This window comes from Corylus avellana, chromosome 10 (assembly GCF_965113065.1).
Source record: "Corylus avellana chromosome 10, dhCorAvel1.hap1.2, whole genome shotgun sequence".
Taxonomy (NCBI): domain Eukaryota; kingdom Viridiplantae; phylum Streptophyta; class Magnoliopsida; order Fagales; family Betulaceae; genus Corylus; species Corylus avellana.
Window position 1 is genome coordinate 6020366 of NC_142499.1, and position 14195 is coordinate 6034560.

General features: G+C 32.9%; 1 protein-coding gene across 1 annotated transcript; it reads left to right on the forward strand.

The window, feature by feature from the left end:
• Nucleotides 1–7452: 7452 nt before the first annotated feature.
• Nucleotides 7453–11684, forward strand: LOC132162607 (calmodulin-binding family protein). Its single transcript, XM_059572880.2, is given in 9 exon segments — nt 7453–7649; nt 8490–8972; nt 9234–9348; nt 9468–9533; nt 9622–9710; nt 9812–9899; nt 10238–10477; nt 10589–10690; nt 10953–11684. Coding segments are annotated over 8 exon segments (1842 nt in total). The 5' UTR covers nt 7453–7649; nt 8490–8562.
• Nucleotides 11685–14195: the final 2511 nt, after the last annotated feature.

The following is a 14195-nucleotide window of genomic DNA, read 5'->3' on the forward strand; positions in this document are numbered from 1 at the left end:
GATACGCCCACAAAATTCTTCAAATTTAACATGATATCATAGTCAAAGGTCCTAGAATCGAACATTGACTCGGTCAATTCACCATATTTCAATTAAATATTTCACGTGTGTAGGAAAGTGTTAAAATAATAATTAAGTGATTAAATGTATCTCTTCTTATTAACTTAAACTTTTTAAAAAATTGATAATTTAATAGTCTAATATGAACGCAGACATGATATGGGTTGAAGGGCCATGTCCTAAAAATCTTTATAATTGCTCCACTACTCATGAATGGTCATTCAAATCTTATATTGTGTTTATTTATTTAATTTTGTAGTTCAAAACTCATCTTTTGTTTATTCATAGAAAATTCTTAAATCCAAATGCTACTAAAATCCAAATTCTGCCTTTACAAAGATGTCCTTCAACGATCAACCATCAGCTATGTTTGGCAAGGGGAAGCCCCGCACTGTAGCTGGAACGGTACTGTTTCAGCTACAGTGCAATCTAACACCAACAGTAATAAATTTGACTTTGTAAATTTTTTTTTTTTTTTTGGTTAAAAAAAAAACAAAGTATTAAAATTGGCCAAAAATTGCTGCACGCTTCACGTGATTTTTTTTTTTTGCTTTGAAAAAAAAAAATTCACGTGAAGCGTGCAGCAATTTTTGGCCAATTTTAATACTTTGTTTTTTTTTAAAAAAAAACTACAAAGCCAAATTTATTACTGTTGGTGTCAGATTGCACTGTAGCTGGAACTACAGTGCGGTGCTTTCCCTTGCCAAACATAGCTATGGTGTTGTTGAATTGGTCAGTCTACTAATCGATCCAAATTGCTGTATTTAATAGATTATTATATAAATAAAAATATAAAATGATATAATAATGAAATTAAAAATTGATTTATACTGTTAAATCCCTTTCGGTCGTATAAATTAAAAAACTAATAATAAAATAAATAAAAACTCTCTATTTGTGTCGGTGCTTGAGCTCAGAAACAAGCGCGTTGGACATAAAAGGAAGAGGATGGTCTTCACCTAATCTAATTGGTCGGGTTCTGCGAGGGAAAAGTACAGCCGTACGCAATCCCACTCATCCAAAAAAGCGCTGTCCAATCAAATTCCAGCAAATCCCAGTATTGGCAAATCGGGAACAGCGTTAAGGTCCACTCTTCACCGCTATGCTGCTTAGCTAAACTTAAAATACCAATCATTTTTTTATACGACTAATGCTTTACACCACGTCTCTATCCTATTTTTATTTTAATATATTCATGTGGTAGGAGACTTGGGTTTAATAGTCATTCAATATTTTTTTAAAAAAAATAATCAATTTAATAAGAGAATAACTTCAATCAAGATATGGTATAAACTAGAAATTTTACACCAAAAAATAATAAAACTAGTTGTACCAAATAATTTTTATTCTCTTAACATTTGATAAACCATTGGATCCACTGTTTTGATCGGTTTTGATTGATGAGACTTCGATGATGAATGGTGAGTATTGGGTTAGAATTAATAAAAAAGTTGATAGGATTAATTTTAACTAAAAATACAATATTTTTATCTCTATTATATTTGATGTTCTTACTTAAATGTGTCATATTCTATTAAAAGCTTTAAAAATAAGTTTTACACCACATTCTTATAGAAGGGGCTCTCATTTAATAATTACAAAATCTTATTACTTAAGTTTATAAAATATTTGTAAAATTGATATAAAAAAGATGAATGGAAGAATATGTTATTTTCTCATTTTAAAAGGCAAATGACATTTATAGGTACTAGTTTTTTTGTTTTTTGTTTTCTAAGCTAGTTACTATTAACTGGCTTAAGGGTGATTTAGTCAATATAAGTTGGAGGGGTGTCTTCACCAACGGCAACCAAACACACCAAAAAAAAAAAAAAAAAAATCATGCAAAAAGTGAAAAACGTGGGCCTCGGTTTTCGCGCCACGCATGTTTTTGAGGTTCGTACGCGACAACGTACAAAGAAGCTGCTTGCCTTGGGATATGAGTACGACAGTTGGCAACTTGGCGATGACAGAATTTTCCAAGACACATGCTTTGACTTTCATCATTCTCCGAAAACCTTAATTCACTTTAATGCGCGTGATTTTCACGCTCTAACAAACGACACCCCACCCCATCCCATTTCCAAGAAGGAAAAATGATCTGGAAAAAATCCACCCAAGAAAGAAAAAGAAATCAAAATGAATATGAAAATAAAATAGTTTTATATATATATATATAAATTAGATATTTTGTAAAGCTATAAAATTTAGATTTTTTTTTTCTTTTTTGTAAGAGTCTGATTGAGATTACGTTTGAGAGTCTTAAAAGTACTTTTAATACTAAAAAAAGTTCGTTTAAAGAAAAAATACCAGTTTAGTAAAAAAATTAAAAGCCTTACTAAACTAAAAACGCTTTTAAGGGTTTTAAAAGTCTAAAAATAGCCCAAATACACTTTTAACAAAAGCTTAAAAATAAAACTTTTGCTCATAATTTTTTTTGACTTAAAAGTTATATTTTTCAAACGTAATTTTAAACCGACTTCAATTTAACACGAGAAAAGGTTATAAACTAATTTTTTTTTAAAAAAAAAACAGTTTACTTTGAAGTTTGAAAGCCGGTCTTGAAATTGGGAGTCGTTCATTGTTGGAAGTGGGAAGCAGGATTTTGTAGAAAATAGATGAAAATAGCTGGAAAGTAATGATTAGAGTTAAATGTGGTCACTTTTTCTCATCAAGAGCGATAATTGCATTGTCGTAAAGAAGGTTCGAGGAAATTGCAGTTTAGTAAAACACTGACTCCAAGGTCAACCGGATGTTATTATTATTTTTTTACCATAATTTCGAAAATATAGTAAATCCATTATAAAAGAAGAATGAAATATATAGTCTATACACGAGCACCCACTTGACAAAATAGTTAAAAAGTTATTTTTAGATAATTTTGTACTAAAAATTTCTCAAAAAGACTTTGGCATAGTAAATTTGTTGAGAACTGCAACTCAATAAAATCACTAAAAATTTCTCGAAAAGAATTTATTTGGCTTAGCAAATTTGTTGAGAACTGCAATTCAATAAATTCAGCAATAATGTTTTCTTTTTAGGTTTAATATATTTTACCCCTCAAAGTTTGAGCTAATTTTTAATTTGACCTCAAATGTTTTAATTTTTATAATGCACCACATTAAAGTTAAAAAAAAAAAAAAAAATTCAGTGTGACCCATTCATTAACTATTTTAGTTTTCTCTAACAGAAATTAAAAAAAAAATACTAAATTGCCCCTATTAATTTTATTTTTTATTTTTTAAAAAAAAAGTTCAAAATTTTGCCCTTCGGGCCATTTTGGGGGGTGGCTGGCCACCCCAAGGAGTCAAATGGGGGTGGTTTCGACTTTTGACCACACCCAATCTGGCTAGATGGGGGGCTACCCCAAAAATGGCCAAAGGTACAGCCACCCCCAATTTTTTTTTTTTGGTTTGCCTTGGGGCAGTTTTGAAATTTGTTAAAATACATAGGGACATTTTGAAAATTTAAGACAAAAAAATACATGTGTTTGGCCCCCGACCAATTTTCAGTTAAATTGGACGAAAATTGTTAATGGATGGGCCACATTGAAATTTTTTGAAACTTTGATAAGGTACACTGTAAAAATTGAAACATTAGAAGTCAAGTTGAAAATCCGCTCAAACTTTGGGAGGGTGAAGTGTAATTAATGGTATATTTTTTTCTTTGAAAATCAAGAAAGTACATAAATAAATAATATTTTAAATTGAAAAGTGAAAGTTAATAATTAAAATACTGAGTTGAATATACGTATTTTGAAAAAGTGAATAATTAAAATAGAAAAAATTAATTCGTTAGTTAAAATTTAGTTAAATATTTATTGAGCCGAACGTGACTCGCTTGATTTTAAAAGAGAAATGTTAGGTACTCTCCTATTGTCTTTCTATCATAGGTGTATATTATTTTTTACAAAAATAAAAAAATAAACTGACCATTATTTCTCTCACCTAATTTTTAAAAAATAATATTACCCTAAGACCAAAAAAATCCTTTTAAAATATGTGCATAATTTAAGATGGGACCAAAAGGCTATTGGGGGCCTATGGTCCTCACCCAAGAGTCATTTGGTTTCCTAAATAAAATATCTGAGGAAGACAGAGGAGTGAACAAGTTGTGCATGTATTATGTATAGGACCATGATACACAACACGCTGCGTGCATGGCACGTTAGTGTAAATTTTTTTTTAAAAATTTTTTAATTATAAAAAAAAAAAAAATCTTTTTACATTGACGTGCCACGCACGCCAGCGTGTTGTTTAACTTCACCCTTATGTATATCATGGTTTAATAAAATAAAATAGTTGAATGAGGTGTAATCTACCTAACTTACATTTAGCTTTGAGGTTTTTATTTATTTTTTTAATTGATCTACTAGGAGATTATTATTATTATTATTATTATTATTTTATCATATTACCAAAGGGTTCTTCACTGTAAAAGTCAATGTTTAATGTACCAAATATCCATGTTTTTTTTTATAAAAAAAAATAATATTTAAGTATAAGTCTATAAACTACATTTTGACAAATGTGAAGTGATCCTTTTAGAGTAAAGCCACGTCACTCCTTATCCACCCAGAATATAAAACACAATTAGCTCAACTAAATCTTAATTAATATAGTTGTAGCCTTGTAGGTAGGTACCCAAAAGTCTCTAATCATCACACAACTGGTGGCCATTAAAAGATTCTTTGGCCCCCATCAGTTTACAAAAGATTTTTCAAACAATTAATAGTATGCCCAAGCTACCTACAAAAACATATTTCCCTTCTGCGGCTTTTAATATCAAATCGTCATATATATATATATATATATATATATATATATATTTCAAATGAAATCGAGAGAAATCGATTTTAGTTATAAAAAAATGATGTAAATTTGTAAAAATAAAAATAAAATGACAATTTTGTCCTGAATAATCTGCGTTTTGGATTGCGATTTTGAAATAATAATATACATTTTTAAAAAATATCGCAAAACGTAAGGTACTTGACATTTCGATTTAAAAAACACTTAATCTAAAATAGGAAAAAACGTTTGCGATTTCTTATGGGGTGTTTATTTGAAAAGACACAATTTTAAACCAAAATTACAATTTCGCATAACAAATATTTGGTAAAAAAAAAAAAAAAATTTAACATGTTTTACCAAACGCTTTTGCAATTTTAATAAGTAGCGATTTTAAAAACACAATTTTAAAAATCGCATTTATTAAAACCGCAATCCCAAATAAACCGTAACTGGATAACTAACTGAAATAAAGATAATCCGTTTCCTATATATATATTTATTGCGCGTTTGGCACTTACTCATTAAGGGTAGTTACCACAAAATATTGAAGGTCTCTTTACCAAGCCTTGCAACCACTTAGGGGCTTCACTTATCTCAATCATATTTCTGTTTCAAAAAATTTAGTTTAAACAAATAATATAGGTTGATTCTTGAGTCCAGTTTCATTTGAAAATAGATTAAATAAAATTGAAACACGTGTTTCTTGTGTTTTATTATAGGACATATGTCTCAATTTTAACGGATCCAATTCTAATCGAAACCGAACTGAAGCCAATTAACTTTCAAATATTTATTCAACAATCAGCGTAAACAAGTAGAGTAATGTCCAACCAATGCGAATACAGATTTGAAATAGAAAAGATCTGTTTCTAACAAATTTTTATTTATTGCTTTAACAATTGCCATGTCAACAATTATAGGATAAAATTGTAATTTCAAACTAGAGGAAATATTAGTTTGGTACATTTCAGAGTCTACCAAAAGTAGGATTACTTGAGACTTTGCTCATATAGTCATATATACCAAAGGTCCAAAGTTGATAGTAACATGTAGATGCTTGCATCATCTTTTATAGACCAGTTCTACCCATTGATAGACTTGTAATGCTTTCACTGTCGTTTAAAGTCTTTTTGTTTGTTTGAAACGGTCGTTTAATGTCAATCTCAAGGCTCATCGTGTGAAGACGGAAGTCAAGCACCTCAATTTGGGCATGAACCGTCAATAAATGTTGGTCTTTACTAGGTAACAAAAAACCATTTTGAAAAATATTTTCCAACATACTATTCTTCGTGAAGTCAATTAGAAGCAGTGCAATATTTGTGTTACAAATATATGTAATGAGAGTTTATGTAGTTTTTATTTTTTAATTTGTTATAATATTAATTAAATAATTAAATTATCTCCTTTTGTTTTTATGAGCTTAAGTTTTTGAGAATGATTAGAGTCAATTTTGAGTTTAAACTTTAACTTTACAATTTATTCTCTTTTTAATTCAAGTAGCAGCATTTGCTTGTACTTTAATAGAAATTTTTAATGGGTTAAAATATTAGTTAAATAATTAAATTATTTATTTCTCATAAGTTAAAGTTTTTTTTTTTTTTGAATGGGAAATCTTTGTAATTTCATTGATAATAAGATTCAGAGCATAAAACCCTTATATTATAGAGTATAAAAACTTTGAAAAATCATAGCCCAAAGCTATGAAGTTACAACGTCATAGATACAATACAGATCTTACAATTATGTACTATTTATGACCTTAACTTTTTCGCTAACCTATGTATAATTGCAGTTAATGCACAGATTTGTTCTTGGGCATACTAGATCTAAGACATAAGTAGCTATATTTTTCAACCTTTATTTTCCGACCCTGAGAGAAAATCTATCACAGATCTAATCCTCCTCACCCCATAGATCGCTCATAAAGGCAGATTTAGAAGAAAAAAAAACTCTTATTCAAAACCAAAAACACAAACAAATAACCAGCAAACAGCAGCAGTGGCCAGGGTGAAGGAGACGATACGCACAAGTTAAAGTTTTTAAGGAGGTGGTGATTTAACTCTACAATTTATTATCATTTTAATTCAAATTATATGAACTTTATCACAAAAATTAATAAGTCTTTTTTTTTTAATAAAGTGAAACACGTTTAAGGTAGCGTAACTTCGCGACTTATTTATTTTTTTATAAAGCGATTTATTTTTATTGGGTAAATTCAATATACACAATTTCATCCACAAAAACCGTATATATAAGTTGAGTGAGAATTCAAAACGAAGTATTAACCAAACGAATCAACCGTTCGAGCTGTCAATGTTATTGGCAAAATTAATAATAAGTCTCATTAGTATCTACTTTAAACCAAAAAAAGGTTTTGGACAATTATTTTTTTTTTAAACAGAAAAAGAAAAAAGAAAAACATTTCTTTCATTGTCAATTGCACAAGTGGAGGGCGACCGATGCTTCTGTTACTTCACTCTCATCTCTCTCTCTCTCTCTTCTATATATACGTATGCAAGAATGACACATAGCCAACGTGGTAGAGCTTCAGAGACAGAGAAAGCTTTGAGAGAGGGAGAGAGAGAGAGAGAGAGGGGTAATCTTTGAACCTCTGGATAACAAACACAAAAACCTCTTTCACCACCCCGCCACATTGTTCGCTCTCTCTCACATTGCCACCAACAAATCCCCATTTGGCCATTTCTCTTTTTGGTTTTCTTGTGTCTCTACCTATCATTTCGATTGTGTGTTAAAGCCAGTCGCATCTCTGATTTCTCACTTCGTCTCCGATGGATTAAGGTTAGACTTCTATACGGCTTCATTTCATATCTGTTTCCTACTTTTCATTCTCATGTTGTTGGGTTTTCTTCCTTTTTTATTGAAACTTCTTGATAAATCCGTGAAGAGAAAGAGGAATTTTTGAAAAACGACATATGGGTTATGTTATCATGTTGTTTGATTGAAATGGGTAGGTTTGAAGAGGCCCTTCCGTTCCGGGATATATCCTTGATGAAACCTGTAGAGTTTACCCACATATTCAAAAGAAAAAAAAAAAGTAGATATGTATTTATATGTATATATAAAAGTTGGGTTGTAGAGGAAAAGATCAACTACGTTAATGGTGTTTTTTCTTCTTCTTGTGCTGTTTGATTGAAATGAGAGTCTGAACCTGTTTTCCCATTTATATTAAGAAGTATTTTTGGCCTACAAAGAAAAATGCACTCCAGGAATATGAGTTGTGCATTTTGGAGTTCTTTTATGATATATGGTCTTATAATATTGTCTATGATGTGCTTGAGGAATTCATAATGTGTAGTTATTCAAATGCTCAAGATTCTGTACGATCCTTTTTGTGTTCTTTCTTTTTATTTTTTATTTTAAAAGGTATGCTCTTTGAGGGAACTTAATTCGTTTATGGGGGAAAACAAACTGTGGGGAAGGCATGAAATGCTCAAAATTGGCTAACTTTTTTCAGGCATTTTCCTTTTCTTCTTTTCATTAAACAAAGTATGGGCAGGTGTTCATGAAGTCAATCATATACCCTCGAAGTGTTATTTTCTTTACCATTTGATTGTCTCTTGTAGGTACCAATTTACAGATTTCTGGTGTTTAATTTTTGACTTTTATATATTTCAACAGGTATCTAGTCCCCTTAGAACTTGTTGATTGAGACCTTGGTCATTTGGATATACAAGGCATCCCATTTTGATCGATGGGGATATCCTTATCTTGTCCATTAGCTGACCTTGATGATGTGGATAGTCGCTTTGAAGCTATTCTTGTACGATCAATTAGTTTTAGGGGCGGAGATGTAAGGAGTCAGCTGCGATCAGTCAGTTTCAATGGCCGTGATTCAGTCAGTTTCAATGGCCGTGATTCAGTCAAAACTCCTTCTGCAGAAATGGAAAACACTGTATTTGGTAGATGTGTGAACTCTAAGACTGAAGACATTGGAGACCAATTTCAAAGATCAGATGGATTGTCTGAGAAAACTCACCAATCACCATTGTCAGGCCCAACAAAGCATAGGTACCAGGCTGCATTGAAGTTGCAGAAAGTGTACAAGAGTTTCCGAACAAGGAGGCGGCTGGCAGATTGTGCAGTTCTTGTGGAGCAGAGATGGTTTGTTTTTAAAGTTTTATTAAATGCATTTCTCTTAAGGAAAGTTTGGACAATAAATGAAGATGAGATCATCCGTTTAATTTTGTCCCATATAGTTTTGGAACAAAGATTGATAATTTAATTTGGAGTCACTATTTATTTTCACATGTGGTGTCTAGGATCTCTTTGCTTTACCAGAATGAAATGGATTGGTTTTAGGTCCGCTTGCCCAAACACCATCTCCATATTTGTATAATAAGCTTCTTGCAATTCACTTTGTAGGTGGAAGCTGCTCGATTTTGCAGAACTGAAGCGGAGCTCTATATCATTCTTTGACATCGAGAAACCCGAGACCGCTGTTTCACGCTGGTCCAGGGCTAGAACTAGAGCTGCTAAGGTAGTTTTAATCAATTGGATGCATACTTATATGATGTTGCTCTGTTATATATGGTTCTTAATTGCTGATTCTTTTTTTTTTTTTTTTTTATTTTTTATTTTTAATTTACCCTTTTGCAGGTGGGGAAAGGCTTATCTAAGGATGAAAAGGCTCTTAAACTTGCTTTACAACATTGGCTTGAGGCAGTAAGTCCATTTTTAAAGGAACATCTTCTAATCAAACTACTAGTTTCATTTGTTGCTTGTTCTTAGTCTTGTCCCTTCTCCTTAACAGATTGATCCCCGCCATCGCTATGGCCATAATCTTCAAATTTATTATGTTAATTGGCTTCAGTGTGAGAGTAAACAGCCTTTCTTCTACTGGTAAGATAGTTGGGACCAAAAGCAAATCCTGCATATTGACTTTTGCTTGACAGTAAATATTATTTCTGCCCTTTTGATATTTGGACTTCGAAAAAATGCAGGCTCGATATAGGAGAAGGAAAAGAAGTAAATCTTGAGAGATGTCCTCGATTGAAGCTTCAGCAACAATGCATCAAATATCTTGGTCCAGTGAGCCTCCTGTCCCCTTTGTAATTGCAAGGAATTAGAATTAGAGTTAGGTCATGTTTGGTGCACTGAATCAAATGGATTAGTGATAGGAATAATTATTAGGCTAATGTTACTCTTATTCATTTGTTTGGTTGCAGTAGTAAAGTATAATTAAGAATTAATGGATTGTATCTTATAATACTCATATATTTTCGTTATACATAAATTGAAATTTACTTTAAATAAAAGGCAAAGTTGATTAAATCTAAACCTCAAGATTTTTAAGTGGCTCAAAATTGAAACAAAAGGTCATGATTTGCAATTGGAATTTATTTCCTGACAAATGTTTCATTTTGCAGGCAGAACGGAAGGCTTATGAAGTTGTGGTGCGGGATGGGAAACTTCTCTATAAGCAGAGTGACAAATTACTTGATACAACAGAAGGACCCAAAGATGCCAAGTGGATCTTTGTTCTTTGCACATCCAAGACCTTGTATGTTGGGCAGAAGAACAAGGGCACATTTCAACATTCTAGTTTCTTGGCAGGAGGAGCCACATTGTCTGCTGGAAGATTGGTAGTGGAAGACGGCGTTCTGAAGGTATAAAAGTAAAAGACACAGATTTTCAATGAAAAGCTTGATTAATTGGTGGCCTTCTCCTTTTTGTGGAATTTGTGTGACATTCTAATAGGGTTTTTGTCAACTCAATAGGCAGTTTGGCCTCACAGTGGGCATTATCGACCGACAGAAGAAAATTTTCAAGAATTCATGTTGTTCCTTGAGGAACAGAATATAGATCTCACCAATGTAAAGGTAGAACATGCTGACTATGCTTCTCATAGTTTTATAAAGTTAAAATCTATGCAGTCTCATTTATGTAGCAAGATGACACAGCAGGAGAGTATTGGGATGCTTCCTACAATGGTGATACTTAAACATTGGAACACATGCTGTTTTGTAGCTAGCCAAAACCTTCTGCTTTGTTGTTGCATGTAGACTATGTTTCAGAGTTCATATCGAATTTTATCACCATGAAGGCAAATCACTGATGCACTTCTCTCTTTCTATGTAACAGAAAAGCCCAAATGAAGAGGAAGAAGAAGCCCCTAATGAAAAGGCCAATGACATTTGCCTCCAAAGCAACCCATCAATGAGTGAACATTTCTTGGCTCAAGAGTGCTCTGATTCCAGAGACCTGGATTCTAATGCTAAAGAAACTCCCCGACCCTCCATGTCTAGATTGTCACGAGAATTAGGCTCGAAAGTAGCCAGACTTGAAATACCATACCAACATGATGTAATTGACATTTCTAAGAAGGAAGCACATCAATCAGATTGCCACGCTCACCCTCCAGAATCTGCAGAAGACGGTTATGAGACAGCGGAAGAGTCATTCTTATCAGAGGAAGATTTCATGGTTCCTAAGCTAAACTTGTTTGATGGAGACCAAGAAGAAGATGATGAACAGCCCATCCCAAAAGAGAAAATCATGCAAAGGATAGACTCGCATAAAGGAATGAAGTCATATCAGTTGGCCAAGTGTTTATCCAGTAAATGGGCAACCGGCGCCGGGCCACGGATTGGTTGCATGAGAGACTATCCTTCTGAGCTTCAGTTCCGGGTTTTAGAGCAAGCCAATTTGTCTCCAAGATCAAGAAGTATTAATGCATCCCCGCGGACCTTGTCCCATTGCAGCCCAAAGGTTTTGACTCCAAATTCTTTGTGTAGAGAGACAAGTGCAGGCAGAAGTTCCCTTGCTCCGGAGCAACTGATACTGTCTCAATCAGCAACACCATAGACAGACTAAATTTAGATGAAACCAAAACCCATACAGGATTTATTGCAGCATGCTGGGGTAGAGAAAATGATATAGGATTCTTTTGCATTCTTTTCTATGTCTGCCATTATTCTACACATTTTTGTAGATTACCGTATAAATTGGATGAGAACTGAATAGGGTTTTGCAGGATGTGCAGCCCATTAAACCAAAAAGAGAAGAGACCCCTTTCAGTTCTATGTAATCCTATATTGAAATCATAAAACAGGAAAACCATAAATCATCATTGTGACATCACATTTGAAGATTGGAAAGTGCTCATAGAGTAAAGTTTTGTAGATTACATTTGAAGAAATTTGCAAAAATTAAATTATTGGATAAACACCATCTGGCTATACCGAAATCATTCTTTAAAACTAATGAATGTTTTATACAGCCCAAGGATTAACGGCAGGTGATAATGGCTCATCTTGTGCCACGTCTCAGACCACAGAAAATGTGTCCAAACAAATTGCCCACCATCTGTCTCAGGCCAATAGGCCGTAAAAGCTTGATATTTCTTATGAAAGTTGAAAACAGCTCTTTGGCATAACAATTAAGGGAAAAAATTTGGATAGGCAAAATGAGGATTGGTTCAATTCAACGTTATCATTTTCGATATAGGCAAAAATCATATCTCAATTGGATGGTTCGATCCAGTGCTATTTCTGAGCTTTGAAGCTTTCAGATGGTGTTGGTTTTGTGTACTGTTGTTTTCTTTTCATGAAAAAAGAATAGAAAAATAAATTAACAGAGTGCAAATTGATTGCATATAAATTTCTCTAATCCCAAGAAATTAAACCAACCCAGATGAAAAAAACAACACGTCTCAAGAAATCTCAATCATAATCGATGTGCTTTCATTAAAAAAAAAAAGTAAGTGCACAAATTCAATGTGATTTGTTAAAGAAATGAAGCACACCCAGATGGAATTACGCCTATACCGTCTGTTTGATGCAGGTTTCGAGCAACTTCTTGGATCGATCAGCGCAATTGAAGGCAATATTGGATGATATTCTAAGAGAGAGCGATGAGATTTGCTTGTGGGCTTCGCGGATTTCTTTGTGTGATAAAAGGGTGTCTTGCAGGGAGGGAATAATATATATATATATATATTGACCGACTTATATATATATATATATATGGAGAGAGAGAGAGAGAGAGAGAGAGAGAGAGAGCGACTTCCCTCCTTTCTTATTACTACGGAGACACGGACAACTTGCCCCGCAAGAAAACAAAAAATATTGCAACCGACTTAATATCTTCGTCTATATATATGTAAAGCATCATTCTGTCCGCCCAATTTCTTTCTCTCTCTCAACGGGCAAATAATGGCAAAATCAGCGTTAGCATGCAAAGCTAGAAGAACCCAGAACCAGAAGGGCTTTAGTTTCTCCGAGTCGGAGATAGACGTGGCTCGGCAGCTAATACAACTCAGCGGAGAGTCCGATGACCACCATGACAACGACGACGATAACAACAATAACAGCTGCGGCGCCGAAGGGAAAGTAGAGCAAAGCAAAGTCGTCGGTGATGCAACTGACGCGTCTTCTACTAATACTACTACCATTAATGGAGAAACCTTTGAAGAGAAGGAAGAAGAAGAAGATGGAATTTGCTGGCCAAGGAAGAGGAGGTTCCGATCGATTTTTCATTTGTACAGCTCGACCAAACCTGTCATCGTTGCCAACGCCAAGAGGAGGAAATGTGCAGTTTGATCAAATTTATATTATGCATCGATAGATGATCGATCCGTATATGTATGTAATAATGTATTTATCTTTTTGCTGTCGCTTTTGGGTTGCTGGATTCATTCTGGTGACGATAAAAGTTGAATACATAATCTTTTGATGTTGTTTTGGTTTCGAAAAGATGTAAATGATGAAAAGAGTTATTATTATTATTATTATTCTTTTTTTGAAATTTTTTTGATTCCATATATATAAAAGGAGTAATGAGACCTTCACAGAATCACACGCCATGGAAGCTTTTACTTCGGTAATTAAAGCTACCAGCTTCGTCATTATAACAAGTGACGAAGCTATAAGGGTAAAAATAACAAGTGATTTTTATAAATACAATTTAGTATTAGTAAAATTACTATTTGGCTTGGGTTTTGAAAAACATATTTTGCTTGCTATTTGAAAAAGGCAATCTTTTTTTACATTTTCAAATTGCAAATTTTTTAAAAAGAAACGAAACTTCGCACTTTTAGTTCGTGAAACACACATCGAAAAATCCAATTGAATGCCTCTTAAACAGCCTATATATTGTTTGTCTTTTTAGTTAGCTTAATTATTTTTTTTTTTTATTTTTTTTTACTTGAGGGTATTTTTGCTATTTCAAGTAAAAATGAGCACTTGCATGTCACGTATGCTTTTTTTGTCAGATTTAACGAGCTCGGTTGTAAGGTTTTTTTTTTTTTTTTTTTTTTTTGGAATATATGCAAAATTGGTCCTTGTGAATGGCTTAAATTACAAATAACTCAATGTGGTATAACAA